The 17,988-nt window shown below is 33.6% G+C and overlaps 1 protein-coding gene across 3 annotated transcripts; it reads left to right on the top strand.

Annotated features, from left to right (window-relative positions):
* The first annotated feature begins 427 nt into the window (after positions 1-427).
* Positions 428-17,779, top strand: LOC110638817 (anaphase-promoting complex subunit 5). 3 transcript variants are annotated; one of them, XM_058153274.1, is made up of 20 exons: positions 428-814; positions 884-1,043; positions 1,119-1,240; positions 2,258-2,507; positions 3,851-4,028; positions 4,123-4,201; positions 4,292-4,377; positions 4,922-5,048; positions 5,797-5,829; positions 8,324-8,572; positions 10,418-10,495; positions 10,603-10,865; positions 11,639-11,698; positions 11,835-11,902; positions 14,080-14,185; positions 14,293-14,434; positions 15,090-15,188; positions 15,618-15,882; positions 16,379-16,476; positions 17,461-17,779. In XM_058153274.1, exons 1-20 carry the CDS (start codon positions 662-664, stop codon positions 17,617-17,619), a joined length of 2,775 nt encoding a protein of 924 aa, XP_058009257.1. In that variant the 5' UTR covers positions 428-661; the 3' UTR covers positions 17,620-17,779. The 3 variants fall into 3 exon arrangements, with proteins under 3 accessions (XP_058009257.1, XP_058009260.1, XP_058009258.1); XM_058153275.1 differs by having other exon boundaries at positions 429-814; positions 16,409-16,476; XM_058153277.1 differs by lacking the exons at positions 16,379-16,476; positions 17,461-17,779 and having other exon boundaries at positions 14,293-14,429; positions 15,618-15,759.
* Positions 17,780-17,988: the final 209 nt, after the last annotated feature.

Here is a 17,988-nt window from a genome sequence, read left to right as displayed (position 1 = left end):
ATAATTTTATTATATTTATTAATTATAATAGAATTTATCACAATCAATCAATAGTTACAATCAAATTATGTATGTACATTGATTTCACTGTATAATTTTTCTTTCAATTGACCTTCATCGGAGGGAGGCAAAGCAAACTAAAGCATCACTAGGGGCCAAAACATGATTGAAATGTCTAAAACACTCCGGGAAAACAGAGGGCAAAATTAGGAGTTCATGCATGTCAGATAAAAATAAATTTTATAAATTTATTATTTATAAAATAATTAAATAATATAATAAAAAATAAATTTATTTTTGTTTAATTTCTTGTACAATTTAATAACCAAACGAAGGCTTATCAAATGCTAAATTTACAAAGCTCAATTTTTTTTTTTAAAACCTTTTACACAGCTCAAACGTTAGGACCCGATTATGGTCCAAATTCCTTCGCCCTTTCAAAAATTCGCGGGCCCAAAGCACTCACTTAGAACTTCTTAGAACCTTTTATCCAGAATATCAAAAAATAGCATTCTCTTGCAGAAAAATAATCCTTTTTATAATCTAACATGAGTATGAAAGACAATTTCTCCTTTTAATTACCACTTCAACTCCCACTCGCGAGCATTGGCACTCAAAACTCTCCCGCCGGAACTGACCCATCCTCACCTACAGATCACCAATGGCAGCGGCCAGCGCATTTGCAATTACGCCGCATAAAGTCTCCGTCTGCGTTCTGCTTCAGATGTATGCCCTTCCCACCCAAGCAACGCCTCCTTTCTCTTCAGTGTCTCAGCATAATCGCCTCGGCTTGTACATCTTGTCTCTCACCAAGGTAATTCCTTAGAATCACAGTATAATTGTACTCGGCTCAAGTTTTTCAGAAATTTCTGTATCTTTGCAGTCCTACGATGATATATTGGAGCCAAAACTGGAGGATCTTATAAGTCAGTTGAGGGAAATCGGAGGTTCGTTGGGTCCCTGGTTAATTGATCATTTAACGAGTAGAGTTTCCTCTTTGTCGTCCCCTGATGATCTGTTCACTTTCTTCAGTGAAATGAGAGGTTAGTTGCATTTCTTGTTTCTTCTTTTTTTGGCCTTATTGAGTTAGTTGGGGCTTATCATTTTTGTTTGTTCAGGAATCCTTGGAGGGTCTGATTCAGTAGTCATAGAAGATAACCAAGTTATTCTTGACCCGAATAGCATTCTTGGAATGTTTCTCCGTCGCTGTGTACTGGCTTTTAATGTATTGTCTTTTGAGGTACTAGCTCACTTTTTGAATTTTTTTCCCTAAGGTTGTGGAGCCTTTTTTTCTTTTCTTTAAAAAAAAAAAAACTTTTGGTGGATTTAGTTTCACTTACTAGAACACAACTTCAATTTGATATTTTCAAATATTTGTTGTTTGCGTGAAGGCATTTTCTTGAATCTGATTTTGTTGTCCCCGAATACAATAAGACATCTACTCATCTCTAGCCTTGTGAGTTGTTGTTAGTTTTTTCGTTCCTTGAGAAAAGGCAGGGAAAGAAACAATGAGGAAAATGTGAAGCAAAAATGGAAAAGAAAGAAAAAAGATGAGGGGAAAGTAAAGAAAGATAAAATAACACTTTCCCATCTTGCTTGATATCTGTAGGAAATTGAGAGAAAACAAAATCTTTGTAGCTAAAAGAGAGATGGTACCCTAAGGGGCCTACCAAAATTATTTTAGTTATACTGACATTGTTTTGTCAATCATTTTAGTTAACTTAATGTATTTATATTAAAAAAAAGCTTTGTATAGGAGAAAAATGGTTAAAGAAAATAATATGACTGGTTCAGTTGGAAAGTATTTTAAGCTGATGAAATTTCTGTATACCCAATATTGCTAAGTTAGGAGATGCTAAGTGCCCATTTCTCCTCCCAAAAGAACAAACAAATTGTGGCTGGTAATACTTTCAGCAAAATTTGCCTAACCTTCACACCTATAGAAGAGAGAAATCAGCACCTCTAAGCTGTCTTACTCTTACCCTAGCATTCAGTTGTGTATTTAGCTGTCACATTTTACAGAGCAACTAAATGAGCGGCGTATAGTCTTCCCCTTATACTCTGCAATTTACCCTGGATATATAGTTGGTTTTTTAAATGGTAAAATTGCTATTTTTCTGCAATCATTTTTTGCTTCCAACAATGTTTCTTCATGAACCACTAATTTGAATAAGCATGAAGTTGAATGCTTTGATGCTTTCTTTCAATTACTAGAATATGTGGATTCAGAAATTTTTGACATTTGAATTTAATGCAGGGTGTATGCCATCTTTTGACAAATATAGGGATCTACTGCAAAGAAGTCCTTTCGAATTGCATGCCATATGAGTTGCATCGTTTAGATGGATCTAGTAATGATTTGGAGTCATTATCAGAGTGTGAAAATATGGACCTGGAGAATTTTGTTTTTGGTAAAGTAAATGAGGAAATTGAAGAAAGAAAGGAGGCTACTGAAAGAGTTTCTTTTCATCTTCATGCAACCCAAGCAATTTGTGGATTGGTTGAAGGTATAATTTCTTTGTTTCTACAAAGCAGGAATAGATGTTATTGAATTATACAAGCACATATGGCAGGTTGAAGATGAATTCTTTTAACAGGAACTTTTAGATCTTCTATTGTCCTTTCTATATATTCTCAAAATATATGATAATTTCATATGTTTTATGATATTACATTTTCTCAATTCTGTTTTATATGATGTTCAATGAGGGATTGCATGTCACATCAGTTCTTTCATAGCATAATATGAAGTATGAACCCTTAGGTCTTGATTAATGCCCACAACATCAGGCTAATGGCAATTTTGGAAAGAGGTCTAACACAAGATGTGATTTTACCACTAACTATAGTTTGTGATCTGAATTGGTAAATTGAAAAAAACTTGAAAATAGTTGTAAAAAGTGTCAAAGTTCCTATATCTTTGTCATTAGGATTATTTGACAATTCTATTTTGGTCATTCTTATATGAATTGGGCACCAAGTGACCTGTAGAATCTCTCTGATTAATAACACTAACGTGATATTCTTTTACTTTTATTTTTTTAGATCATTAAACCCTGGTTCTTATTCTTGAAGTGAGCTAAACTCACACACTCCATGGGTAAAATTCACTAGCTTTGGGCAAGGGATGGCAGGACTGTTTTGGTATGATGTTTGGTTTGAAAATCTTCTATTGAATCTTTGATGATTTTCTGTAAAAAAGATAAATGTGTAGTCATCATTAGCTATGTGTTGATGATGTATTCTGCTAATTTTCTGAAGTGCTGGATTTTAGAACTGGAAAAAAAAAATAAATTTATTGTTGCAGTTTCATTTTAGCTGAGGAAACGGGGGAAAAAAATACTTTAGGATTTTGTTTATAGAAAGCTTTTGATTTTCTCTCATGCATGATGAATGAATTTTGACTTAGGTTACCGTATACAATTTATAGATTTCCTTCTTTGCTTCCTTCTTCTCTTTTCACGCTTGTGCCATGGTTGTTTATGTATCTTTGTTTGTCTCATTTGTTGTCTTCTTGTTAGTTTTGAAGTTTCAGTAACAAACTTCAAGCAAAGCCATTTTTTTTTTTCTATCAAACCCTTTTTTCTTATTTCTTAGCTATTCCTAACCTAATCTAGAATGAGCTCATATACTTTCTTTTGAAAGAAAGCCTGTAAAGTTAAAGATTTTCATGCATTTTCTTTTCTTTGCAATATCTTATGATTGTTTGTTGGCAGATTCACCTCTCTTATCTCCAATAGGGGCATTCTCCAATGAGGGATTTGCAATATGCTCCTTTTAGTTTTATTATTTGATGTCATTTTAGATGGTAACCTACAGATTAATAGGCCAGAAAAATTCAAATATGCAGATGTTGAGGTTGTTACTGACCCAAGATCCAAACATCATGACAAAGGCACAGAAGATTGTCCGCATGTCCATCGTCCAGGAACTGAATCACAAGACGTTGATCCCTATGGTGAGGTATTCCTACGAACAAACTGGCAGGTACAGGGGTACTTAACGGAGCAAGCAGATGCAATTGAGAAGTAAATCTTATAAATCCTCATTTCTGTCTTTTAGTCCTTTTGAGCTGTTAGAATGTGTGGAGGTTGAGATTAATAGTCTGTTCTTCTTTGGCAGGCATGGCGGTTCTGTCTCTTTTAATACTTTTGAACTTATTTTAAGGCAGATTAAAAAGTTGGCACCTGAGTTGCATCGTGTAAGTTGGGATACATGTCAATATTGATGGACCTTTCTATTATTAACTCTCATTTTCACTTTTTGGGGTCTGTGCTGAATTATGATCCAGGTTCACTATTTACATTACTTAAATAGCCTTTATCATGACGATTATTTTGCTGCTGTGGAGAATCTTCATTGCTACTTTGATTACAGGTAACGAACAAATTTGACGTACATTTTAGTTCCTTAATATGCTAAATGGTGACTTATTGCTGCTGTTTTTTACCCCTTCACACTTATCATTACCTGATCTACACTGTTCATTAGTATTTAATTGAAATCTCTCCTTTGGCAGTTCTATTAGCACCATGGTTTTTCTTGTATTACCAGATATTGAATATTTATGTCAGGAAATGGAGATTTCTTGCTATATTTCTGGCTACCCATGCTCATACACATGAACCCTCTTAAATTTATTGCAGTCTAGAATAGTGATCCAACTAAGCCTCCTTCCTTTCCTGGTACCCTATACCATTAGTGTACCTCATTCTTGTACCACATACGATATCATACCACTTTCTGGTAGCATGATCTTTAAGTTAGCTTAATTATTGATATTTTTTTTCCTTTTCCTCTAAACCTTTGAAGCAGCCACATGATAAAAGATGACTTTTAAGGCTCTTTTCTTCATCTCAAATGAACTTATTTGATGTTTAGGATTCAAAATGAACTAATTTGATAAATGTTGTTACAAAAGTGCAGGGATAGAGGGATTTGATTTTGTTCCACCTTCTGGATCAAATAATTCTGCAAGATACGAGATTGCTTTGTTATGTTTAGGGATGATGCACTTCTACTTCGGACATCCCAAGCAAGCTTTGTTGGTAATCACGCCTAATGATTCCCTCTTTAAAAAATTGGGTTTCCTATTTTACCCAGTAATTGTATGACTAGAATCACCAAAATAAGGACATTGATTGGAACAAATAGTGAGCCTGCTAGTTTCGCTTGATTCTTTCTTGGCCGCCTGCAATCTTTAGATAATTAGGCCTCTGCTGAACTAACTGAAAAGATTTTGTCTCACAATGTGATTTTAGGCTACAGTCAGTTGTGCTCATATCAGTCATAGCTTCCCCAATTATTAGGTTTTTAAAATCTGATACTACATATATAATTATATATGTATTTTTTTTTTTGTGAATTAATGATAGACATATAGTGCTATCCAAGCAGTTTGAGACTCGTATTTGAGCCTCTTTATCTCTAGTTCATATGTCCCATTGTGACTCTGGATGTGATACTATTTACGATTCATTTGATGTTCATCAAGCTCAGGCCTGCCTGAACTATGCTTAAATTTCATCCTTAATGTGAGTTAAATGGGGTCTTGGTATATACATAGAGGAATTAAATTCCAAAAAAGGTGAGAAAAAAATTAAAAAGGAAGAAGAAAATATAAGTATCTGAGTTTGAGTTGCACTAGGTTGAAACTTGGGCAATTCTTGGGTTAGCTTAACAGACTTGGACAGTTGGAATGCTCTTTGTTAATCTGTTTATAAGGCATATGAATAGCTTTACTTCTTCCTTTTTGATTATTATCATTTGGTAATTGTTCTGCTTGTCCATGTTCAGGTCTTAACTGAAGCAGTGCGCATTTCTCAAGTGGTAAATTTTCTTACTTTATGCTTACACTTGCCAACTCTTTTTTTTTTTCTTTTGTTTTCCTATAATGTTGCATAATGTGTATTATTTTGGAAAATTTGGAAAATTTTCTGCATTGTGGAGAATATTATTTATGCAGTTTTGATGAATGATGACATAGAAGAAATTATTGGGTAGACTTGGGTTACAAATTTATCTATATACCTAATCATGTTTAAGGATGCAATTTAGCCATACTTAACCATGGATTTTGCTGATGTGGTATCAAAGTTGGATGCATTAATTAAGCTTTAAGCCTTCAACTGAATGATGTGTTTGGACAACCATAATTTCAGAACCAAATTTTTCCTGTGAAATTAGTTTCTAATAGGCTTATATTGGATGCCTAAAGTTTAAATACCAATGATGTAGAACAAGAAGAAACCAAAGATCAAGAGAAACAAATTCTCAAGATTAAAAAATGAGAAACAAACTCTCTAGAGAAATTAGTTCTCAACTTTATTAACTGTCAATTTTCAATAATATCATAATATAAGTCAATTAAAATATGTAGAGAACCTAGGCCTATATATAGAATATTTTTAATCGTACTAACATTAGGATTAGGAATCCCACAAAAACTTAATTTTCTAAACAAGATACTCCTTCCTAATAGAACTCTATAAATATTCCTAAATAATTGAAATCTTCTATTCCTAATTTTACATGGAACGTAATTTCTATATTGTATCTTCAAATACTGCATCAACCAGTCTGTGCATGTGCAGTTACTCTAGACATTTTTATTTTTATTGGTTTTCCTTTGGTCATGTGATGAGCTTTTAGAGGAGTTGTTTAGTCAGGCATTCAGTTGAATATTCAACAGATTTATCTCATTTTTGTTTTATTCATTTTAGGAGGAAACATTATTCTCCTTTTATATGCCTTTTCTTCTTTTGTAATAGGACTCTGTTAAGATTCTTTGAAATTTTCACTTGGTTTTTTGTATTTTCAAAAGCTATAATATTACTCCCTCTCAGTATTACTAGTTGGATGACACAACCCAACCAAAATCTTATTAAGAAAATGGCATACACTTGCAGTCTGATTACTAAGCCATCAAACTTGCAAATCCTTGAATTCAAACAAATACTATGGGCGGTTCAATTTAGAAGGTGCAAGAAAGATCAAGGTATAGAAAATTTGACGAGTGAATTCAAACCAATCTGTGCATGTGTTTGCTTTTGCCCATGCATATGTGGGTGGACGGGAACTGGGAAGGGTAATTTGAGATTTTTTTGGTTGGGTTATTTGGAAAGATGGTGGCTCTTTTAGATTTTTATTGTCAAGAGTTCATCTTTTGGTCATTGATAGGGCAGAAGTTGTGGATTTAGCAAAGTCTATGGAATGGATGTCTATGATTTCGAAATGTTGGTGATGGTGGTGGGAGATAGTGCTGTTGGTGGATGTTGTGGGTTTTGTGAAATGAATTGTTGTGACATGTTACTCGTAATAGTGTAATAGTGATGCGGGTGTGCATTTTGTAATATATTTGAATGGACAAGTGTGATGGTTTTGAGGTGGCGATGATGGTGGTTGTGCACCAATGAAGAATTGATTGGAGAGAGGACGGGGATTTCGAGAGCTGAGATTGAGGGTGGGGGGAGAGAAATGCCCCAGCTGACCTTTTGTTGAAATTGATTAAGTCAATATTATTTGTGGGCAGTTAACACAATACAGTTTTAGCACTAATTATGGCATTTTCAGAAATTTTCTGAGATGTAGTGGGGCAATTTTATATCCTTTTAAGGAGAGAAAGAGCAGTTATTATGATCCCTTCTACAGTATTTTTGGTTGTGTGGAGGGAAACAATTAGTGAATTTTTGAAGGAGAATAATTATTTCTTTCCATTCTTTGAAATAGATTCGTACTTTCTATTTTTGGTGTAGTGGTTATTTTGTTCTTAGATGTGTGAGAACTTGTATATTCTTATCTCATAGACAAGCCTCTGTACATGGGTTGGTGCACCCTTGGTGTGTTATTAATTTAAGTCACTTTCAGTGAAAGTTAGCAAATAAATTATACTATGTTTACCATGAAACCAACTTTTTGCTAAGATTTGACTAATATTAGACTACTAGAAGAAGATAAGTGTAAAGAGAAGGACTAAACACTAGTTCGTAAGTTCTTTTCTTGTCGAAGGATTTTTTTTTTTTTTTTTGGGGGGGGGCGGGGGGGTTGGCACAGGGGAGAATCCACCATGACTTTCCTATTTGTTTTTTATCTTTATGTGATCATTGTGATGTAAAGTGTAAACTTGGAAACAAGGGGACTCAATTTAGTCAATGTTATTTCAGTGAATTACCACCATTTAATTTTTGGAATTTTACTTTAGGTGCTTGGATTCTATCTGGTTATAACATGGCTTTAGAGGAATTGCTTTTCAATATGGTGTTGCGTATGATGTTTATTTCAGTTATGTTTTTGCAGTATGCCTGATTGTCTTGAATTTATGCAGCAAAGTAATGACAGCTGTCTTGCTTACACTTTAGCGGCTATCTGCAACTTGTCTTCCGAAATCGGGAGCTCAATTACAGCTGGAATACTTGGAACATCCTACTCTCCTGTGACCAGCATGGGCAGTTCAGTGTCTGTTGCACAACAATTATTTGTTCTCTTGAAAGAGTCTCTGAAGAGGGCAGAAAGTTTAAAGTTGAAGCGATTAGTTGCTTCTAATCATCTTGCGATGGCTAAATTTGACTTGATGGTAAGAAATCAACTCTAGCTTCTCATTTTTGTGAACTTGCTACATTACTTAAATAGTCTAAAATGTCTTAGGCTGTTTTTGACAATCTCTCTCTATATTTATTCTTTATTACATTGTGTAGAATGTAGATTTGAAAACATTATGTTCAGGGAAATCCCTACAGGACTAATGCATGATATGTTTTCAGTTCTTGTTTTCTTACTAAGGGCATGTTTGGTTTAACTATTGGATACAGCTAATAATTGATAATTGGTAGCTGATGATAACTGATTTATATTAAGTGTCTGGTAAAACTATGTTTAGCTGTTGCTGTTGATATGTAAAATGACTAATAAGAGTATATATCATATAATTTATTTATTATTGAAATAAGTATAAAATTATAAATTTATTATATTATATTATATTATTTTATTATTAAATTAAATATATAATTATTAATTTATATATTATATCATTTATTATATTATTAAAATAAATATATAATTATTGATTTATTATATTATATCATTTATTTTATTATTGAAATAAGAAAATAATTAAATTCTTTAAAAAAATTATTATATAACTTTAAGATATAGTTATAAAATAATAAAGTAATTATTATTGTTGATAAAAATAAATTTATAATTAATTTTAAGTTTTTAGATGTAAAAAATGTATTTTTTATAATAAATAAATATTTTATGTTATTAATAAAAAATTATTTTAACAAGATTATAATGCGCTAATTAAGATGTTAAAATTATAAATGAAAAAGATAAAAGCATTAATAATATTAATTTTTGAGTTAAATGAAAAGATAATATGGTCTAAATAAAAAATAAAATCAAATCAGCTATCAGTTGATGAGAAACTACTCTAAAAATAGAGCAGATACAAATTGCAATTGATGGGTATTATATTAGTTACCCATCAGCCATTAGCTCTATTTTTTTGAGTTTATCAAACATTATAATTCACCTGTTTGGATATCTATCAGCTATCAGTCACACCCAACAGGTGAACCAAACACCCCCTAAATCAATGTGGTTTTTAATAATTCATTTAGTGCATGCAGTAGCATCTACAGATATATTTAGCATTTAAATGATTGCTCAATGCTTAAAAAACATGCATGTATACTCCCTATTCATATCGCTACTTGCGGTACAATGGCTCAATTTCATTTCTGGTATTTAAATTTATTATTAATTTCACATGGTCACTAGTCTTTAATTTGTATTAGCAAAATTACTAAACTTTGATTTTTTTTTCATTCTTATTGCTATATTTTGATAGAATGTCAATCAAATTTCTGACATGATATCCAAGGAAAACTTTTCTATTAAGTTCTAAAATGAAAAATAGCTAGAGGATTCTTTTTTACTTGGTTAGCACATAAAACATTTGTTTAAATTTGTATAAAAATTTGGCAACATTGGCCTTGTTAAAATAAAATTAAAGTTGATGGTGATTTTGCAATATGAAGTAGTGTGAATGTTGAAATTCATTGATTAGTTTAATGACCATTGGTTAAATTAACCTCACTATGCTTGATTTGGAGCCATAAGGAAATTTTGACTGTCACACCGATGTATTTGTGTATAATTTGCATGGTCTTATCATGAAACATATGCTGTGCACTTTATTGGTATATAGTCTTCTAATTCCAAACTCAATACAGATGCTGTTATGATAGTAATTTTGAAGTTACATGTATTGTGTCAGAATTATTGTTGTTTTATTATGAGTCTACTGACCTGCATTATGAGAATCGATAGGCAGAGAATTTCAATGCAAAAAATCCTTAATCTTTGTTTTATTGCAAGTTATTTGAGTTTGTTGTATCAATTTCATGTGCAGCATGTGCAAAGACCTCTGTTATCATTTGGTCCCAAAGCTTCCATGAGGCTTAAAACATGTCCCGTCAATGTTTGCAAGGTATTTATACGTTGGTGATTATATGCTATGATTTTCTTGAACCAGTAAAAACTTAGTTGTTAAATTTTGTTTTTCTAATCCTTTCTTATCCTGTTGCACCAATGCAGGAACTGAGATTGTGTTCTCATTTGATTAGTGAATTTGCTTCTGAAACCTCCACTGTGGCAACTGATGGTGCTTTTAGTACTGCCTGGCTTAAAAATTTGACAAAACCAATGGGTTCGCTAGTGTTGACTCAGGAGAATGAATCTGGAGAAAATTTTCATGCTCTTCAATTTTGTGCACAGTCAAGTTCAATTCCCAGATCTGTTTTGCAAATATTAGGTTCTTCTTACTTGCTCCGTGCCTCTGCTTGGGAGACATACGGCAGGTGATCTTCAATAATGATATGGGCACCTGTTCATGTTCATTTTTTATGATTTGAAGAGATCTTGTTTATAGATTTTGATAGCAGTTGTTTGTGAAATACTACAAATAGTGGTAAGGAATGCTTAATAGAAGAGAGTTGCATCTGATTCCTGCAAATGAGGAATCAAGTTTTATCCCTATTGTTTTTAGGTGTTTGCTAATTGGGAATGATAATTCAGGAATTGAATGAATTTTATGGCCTGATTTTCATTTCCTCCGAACGGAATCATTACTAGAACTAGGAATGTGAATGGATGACCATTCCTATTTGCACTCTTATCTTATCCCTAGAAACAAAATGCTTTAGTAGAGTTAATTTGTCATGTGCAATTGGCAAATGACTTATCAAACTTATGTTGCTTAAGTCTGCTTGTTTTTCTCCCCTTTTCTTTCTTCTTTTAATATTTTTTGAATTTTTAATTCTGCATGTGAGATGCTTGGCTTGAAGTAAGAATATGGCAATTGGGAGATGAAATTTGGAACTCCATGACTTCTGTCCTATATTAAGCATTGTTCTTTGTTGAGCAGTATTTTTGAAGATTTATCTCAAGCCATCTCCTTATCAAAGTCCTGTTTACTGTTGTCTTTCTATAATCATCTCATTGTTGTAGTCGTTTGGGAATTCTAGGCCTGATGACTGAAATTAGCAAATAGGGTGTAAAGCTTAATTTCTGTGACTTCTTACAATTGTCATAATGTTTGATGATTTCTTGTTCTTTTTACCTGTATCAACAGTGCCCCTCTTGCTCGAATAAATGCATTGGTTTATGCAACTTGCTTTACTGATTCATCAAGGTAATTTTCAGCTGTAATGTCTAAAAATTTACTCCCTTTTTTTTTTCCTTTTTTCACTGTTCCTTATTCTGTACTTTTTTGTTTTTTCTTCCCTGCAAACGTTTAAATGACGCTGACTTGTCTTGGTTATCTCAAGTTCATCAGATACAGCATTAGTGCATGCAAAGCTCATCCAACATTTAGCGGCATTTCAAGGATACAAAGGTCAGAATGAATGCTTAAACACCTCCCCGCGAGCATTGAACTTGGTTTTTGGAATATTGCATTTGTGAAATATACATGGTAATTTTTTTATTTGTTTAACAGGAATCTTAAGAATGACCACTACTTACCTTTCAGTTTGCCTTTGACCATCAATTAAATATGAATGACTTGTCCTTTTGTTGGTGCTTGAAACAATTTTATCTTCTCCATATTACATATCTCTAGAGTCAATAATTTTTTGAGGAACTGCTGAACTCAATGCTGGTATTACTCTTTAGTTTTCTGCTGAGGTCTATCCTGTACAGTTACTCAAACTGGGCTCATGATTGATTTCTAGGTAGCCAAGTAAGTGAACACATCAATGTTCAGAGTCAGTTATGTGTAAAATTTTGAGATCATCAGAACTTGATGTTATGTTGAGCAATCAAGTCAAATCCTTAGATATTGATAGTTTGGTAACAATGCCTCAAGGGGAAAAAAAAAAAAAAAAGAAACCCATTGGCAGGATTTTGACTGTGTTTGCTTTTCTGGCTTTGGAGGTAGGTTAAGGTTAGGTAAATTTAACCTAAAAAGGTAAAGAAATCTTGGCTATATACTTTGAACATGTGTTGTCTATGGTAATATTAGTAAATGTGCATATTACTGAGATTATAAAGAAGCATAAAATCCCTGCTGAGTTGAAGGGAATCTTCTTTAAGATTTGCAACTATGTCATTTGTATTTGTGGTAGATAATGTTGGGCAATGGTGGTGACCTTACATGCCTGCAAAATGAGGATACTAAAATAGGGGCTGAATTTCACCTATCGCTCCTCAATTTAGGGAGTTATTTTAGTGCTATCCATCAACTTCAATTTGTACCATAAAGATCTCACAACTTTAATTTAAGCCATATTAAAGTCCTTGTGATTGGATATTATAGGTTTACAGGTTAATCTACCGACATGTCATAACTGCACTAAAAGAGAGGAAATTACATATCCACCCATCTCTTATATTAAAGGCCATTCTCTTTCACCTCCTTCCTCTCTCTCTCTCTCTCTCTCTCATTTTGCCTCTCTTCCTTCCAACTCTCCCTATCAGATTCTGCCTCTCTCTCTCCCTTCTCTCTCTCTCTCTTTTTCTCCTATTCTCTACTCAATTTGACCAGCAAGCCAAAACCCATAAACAACCCCTTAAAAATTCAAAAAATACACGAATTCTTATTCAAATCCCAAAACACAAAATCAACAATTCTTATCCAAACAAAAGGATAAGTTGTACAAAATCGAACAATTTGAATTTATCAACAACAATCTCTTTGCAATCATTTGAATTTAAGGGATTTTTGTGATACAAATTAAAGTTGAGGGACAATGCTGAAATAACCCCTTTAAGTTGAGGGACAATGAGTAAAATTAAGCCCTAAAATAGATGTATGGAAAAAGGATTACATAAGGAATGAGTGGATTTGTAGGAAGGTGGAAATGGCATTAAATGGAGTTGAGTTGGAGGGACAATTATGATGGCTTGGACATGTCTAATATAAATTTGTGGATGAATTAGCACAAGAAACTGAGAAAATCCAAGTTATGTGAGTGAAGAGGCAAAGAGCTCAAAGACAAGACTTTATGGGATCAAGAAGGATTTGGAATCACTATAACTTGTTAAAAATGTAGCCTTAAGCTGAAGAGAATGGATGGAAACGGATTCATATGGCATATCTCAACTAGATTGAGGTTGTGGTTGGATTGAGTTAAGTTGGAGTTTTACGATGTTTTGTCTATTGTTACGACAGACTGGGCAGGCTAAGATTCTTGAAGATTTGGGAAATAGTTCCTAAAATGTTTTTTGTGGGTTGGGGAAGGGGGCTGATGTGTTCGACATTTTTTACTAGATTAGGTACATACATGCACTTACTGCTATGGACATGCTTATAATTTGGGATAGTCTGCAGGACTGGTTGTTGGTCTGTGTGTGAGATGCTGTTCTGCTTTATTCTACAGCATTCTTTTACTTGCTGCAGAAAGCTTTCAGTTTGAAGATAATCTCTGTTTATCTCACCTCTTTCTCTCTCACTCACATCAAAAAAATTCTGAATTTGGGCATAGACTAAGCAGACAAGTGTGCTTGAAATTCTTTACTAGGCTTCATCTTCACTTTTTGCTTGTTCTAATTTTTTTTTTCCTGTCTGTGTAGAGGCCTTTTCTGCTCTTAAAGTAGCTGAAGAAAGGTTTTTGTCTGTTTCAAGATCAGTACTTTTGGTACTAAAACTGCAGCTGCTCCATGAACGTGCTTTACACAGGTGACGCTGCCAATTGTAATATTATACATATCTTATAACTCATATTTGATACATTTCAAGTGAATTTATTTTTACTCTTCAATTAAGTTAAATTTACTATTATTTAGGGCACATCTGAAACTAGCACAACAGGTGTGTGATGAGCTAGGAGTTTTGGCTTCATCTGTCATGGGTGTGGACATGGAACTGAAGAGAGAAGCAAGCCTTCGCCATGCTCGTACATTGCTTGCAGCAAAGCAATTCAGTGAGGTTTATTAACTTCACTTGGCTTTTTGTATAGAATTGAGGTTTTCCATGTCATTGAAAATCAGAAATAGCATTATAAATCTGCTGGGTTCTTAAAAGAAAATTCTTTAAAGGGGACAAGAATAAATGACAAAATGTGCTCATTAAGTTGTAAATTGTGAAAGGTGCTTACTGTTATATGAAACCTAGAACCTTGATAGACCCATAGGCAATTGAAGTATTTACATATTCTGATTTGAAGTGAGAATTGGAAAATTTTGGGTGCTATTCATGTGTGTGAAAAGCACCATCCATAATGGTAGCAGTTTTTGCAATGATTTTGGAGTATTAGTTTGATCTTAAGAATGGACGTTTATAACAAAATTCTGTGACTGCAATTATGCTAAACAGCTAATGCCTTCTGAAAAAAAAATTTGGACTTCCAACCTAAAATGGATGCAAATTTGCCAAAGAATTACTTTCAATCCATTGAATTACTTTTACAATACATGCTAAGAATTACTTTCAATACATTGAATTACTTTTACAATACATGCTCAATATTTCTTCTTTCTTGAATTTTCAATTGCCAACCTAGTTTGTTTCACCGTGGTATTAGTTCGCATATGGTTCTTTTTGCCAAAGTCTTTAGCCTATTCTGATATAATTTTCTTCACAGGCAGCAGCTGTTGCACATTCTCTCTTCTGCATGTGTTACAAATTCAATATGCAGGTTGAGAATGCCACTATTCTTCTTCTGCTAGCTGAAATTCACAAGGTACATTGAAACATGTGACATGACATATGTTGGGAGATTTAGCTAGGTTGTAATTAAGTTTTCTATCATATATACCAAGGTTTTGGTGCTAAATGGATGCCATTCTTAAAGAAGATGGGAAAAAAGACATTTCTTGCCAGGAAGTTGCACTCGGTTATCATTATAAGGGATAAAAAGGAAAAGAAATAGATAATATGGATGTCTGAATTGAAATCAATGGATACAATTTTGATGTGCCAGTTAGAGTATCTTGTGTCTGTTAAATATTTTATTGTATTTTTGCATGAGATTTCTCTGTGATTAAATAATGCCTCATTAAGTCTATCTCTGTCATTTTATTGCAGTATATACTATATTCGCTTTTTGGATTCTTTATATGTTGAATTACTGCAATAGTAAAACTTCTGTTATGCTATGCGTTGTTATCAGAAATCAGGCAATGCTGTTTTGGGCCTTCCATATGCATTGGCAAGCCTGTCATTTTGCCAGTCATTTAACTTGGATCTTCTCAAAGCATCAGCTACTCTCACTCTGGCTGAGTTGTGGCTCTCACTGGGATCAAACCATGCAAAGAGAGCATTAACGCTTATACATGGGGCTCTTCCAATGATTCTTGGCCATGGAGGTCTGGAGCTTCGAGCTAGGGCGCGGATTGCTGAATCAAAATGCTATCTTTCTGATCCAAGCTATTCAGGTTCTCCCACTTATTGATTAATTCTCTCTTGTTACAGTATGATGCATTCTTCCATCTCAACAGAATGAGAAAAGTAAATAATTTATGTGAGGTCGGTTTTATCAGAAGTTTATTTGTATATGTTAGTTGGACCCTCTGTGGGCTATTCATGTGGGGATCCAAATCCAATGATGGAAAGTAAAAAGTTGTATACGAGATCATTTATCATCCAAGACCCATACAAACTAATGACAACCTTTAATGGCGTGATCTTTAACTATAGGTAATTGCTGGTGGGAGTGATGGATTCAATGGAAACCCATGCCTAGTTATTTTTAAGTAATCATAGAATTTCTAAACCTCATTGCTTGGGTTATGTTTGCTGTGTTTTATATGGCATTACAATTTATTAAGCTTAATTCAAGCAGTGTTTATGTATGTGCTCAATGTGCTCTCTGTTGATGATGCTGTTTCTCATTCAACTACTTGTTCTGCCTTCTGGCATTGTGTCACCCAGATTTTCTGTGTGGTTTCATTTTCTCCTTAGTTTTTGAAGATTCTGAGGTTGTACTAGATCCTTTGAGGCAAGCTTCTGATGAGCTTCAGGTGTTGGAGGTAAGTTGACATTTCTATGAATATAAATATCATGCTGTGGTTTGCCAGGTGTAGGATTCTCCGTGTTCAAATTCTGATTGATTTCACCTCACTATTATCTCATATTATATTTTGGACAAATAAGATGGCTGTCAAGTTTTTCTATATACATAGTTAAGGATTGCATGAATGACCCCTTAATTATTAGACATTTTTATCTAGGCACCACAATCAAAATGTTTTTTATTAGCAACCCCTTTCAAAATTTTTATTTCTCCTCCTTTTGACCAATTTGGTGAATAAACAACAAAATTTTACCTATAGTGACAGAGTAAAACGGAGTAAAAAAGAAATTCAAAGGTTTTCTTTTTATTACGTAGCCAATTTGTTATTGACTCGTTGATGGCAATTTGTGAATTTTGACGAGGTGGGCTCAAAAGAAGTTTATAATGGAGCGCCAGTAAGAAGAAAAAAATTATAATATAGAACAATATACGAGTTTCCTTTTTTTGTTTTTTCAAATATTGTTCAATTAATTGAAAAGTTTTCCAAAATAATGGATGGAGACAGTAATTATGGGGGCTAGGACTATTTCTTTAGTTATTAAATTAATTAATCATTTAAGAATGTAAGAATTGATCCTTGCCATGGAACCCAAAATCATTCCGAAAGATTTAAGCGGGGAGTGTTTCAGTGGTGATATTGAGGTAATATTGCAACATTGCCTGTTTCTGGAGGCAATTAAGAAATTTATTAGGGGCAGGCAGTGGCAGTTTCTGATAGAATGACTGGATGAATTTCATTCCAACCTGCAGAAAAGGATCTGACTAATTAAATATTGCAAAGTGTAATCCACTCAGCTGTCGTGCTTTCTGGTGTGAGATTGTCATTAGGTTTCCACTTCTATGGCATTATAGTTTGCCTGCGGGTTTTGAGTTATTTTGAGTTATTGCTTTGGGGTTTTGTTATCATTATTGACAAGATGAGGTGGTTTTTGTTGGGCAGTATCATGAATTAGCTGCTGAAGGTTTCTACTTGATGGCCATAATATTTGACAAATTGGGAAAACTAGAGGAAAGGGAAGAAGCTGCCGCTTCATTCAAGAAACATGTAATGGCACTTGAGAATCCTCAGGATGAGGATCCTTTGTTGAATTTGTTATAATAAAATTTGAAATTATGAAATCATTTAGTGTTTGTATCTTTTACTCATTTTCTCCTCCCTGTGATGTCCCTAGAACATAGTTAGCATTTTAAGCCGTAATTTTGGCCGATTCCAATCACAATTTGAGATGCATTTATGATTAAAAATCTAGTTGTTCACAGATTTGGTCCTTGATTGCAATATTGATGAAATTATTAATCTTCAGTAAGCAATATACAGTCACATAATGTCACTACAGCGAAAAAATCCCAATGACAATGCCTAGTAAACTGAAGAGAAGTCAGACCCTTGGTAAAGGTATCTGCCATCCGATGTTAACTTTGAACAAGTTGATTTTGATTTGTGGGTGTGATTTAACAGATCCGGTAC

Source organism: Hevea brasiliensis, chromosome 9 (assembly GCF_030052815.1).
Source record: "Hevea brasiliensis isolate MT/VB/25A 57/8 chromosome 9, ASM3005281v1, whole genome shotgun sequence".
Taxonomy (NCBI): Eukaryota; Viridiplantae; Streptophyta; class Magnoliopsida; order Malpighiales; family Euphorbiaceae; genus Hevea; species Hevea brasiliensis.
The sequence above is the reverse complement of the archived record's forward strand: the minus strand, read 5'-3'. Positions and strand labels throughout refer to the sequence as shown.

Coding starts and splice junctions, on each gene's coding strand:
- LOC110638817 (XM_058153274.1), top strand. CDS start 662: ATGGCAGCGGCCAGCGCATTTGCAATTACGCCGCATAAAGTCTCCGTC. Junction 1,044..1,118: donor TTTCTTCAGTGAAATGAGAG/GTTAGTTGCATT, acceptor TTGTTTGTTCAG/GAATCCTTGGAGGGTCTGAT. Junction 4,029..4,122: donor CAAGCAGATGCAATTGAGAA/GTAAATCTTATA, acceptor CTTCTTTGGCAG/GCATGGCGGTTCTGTCTCTT.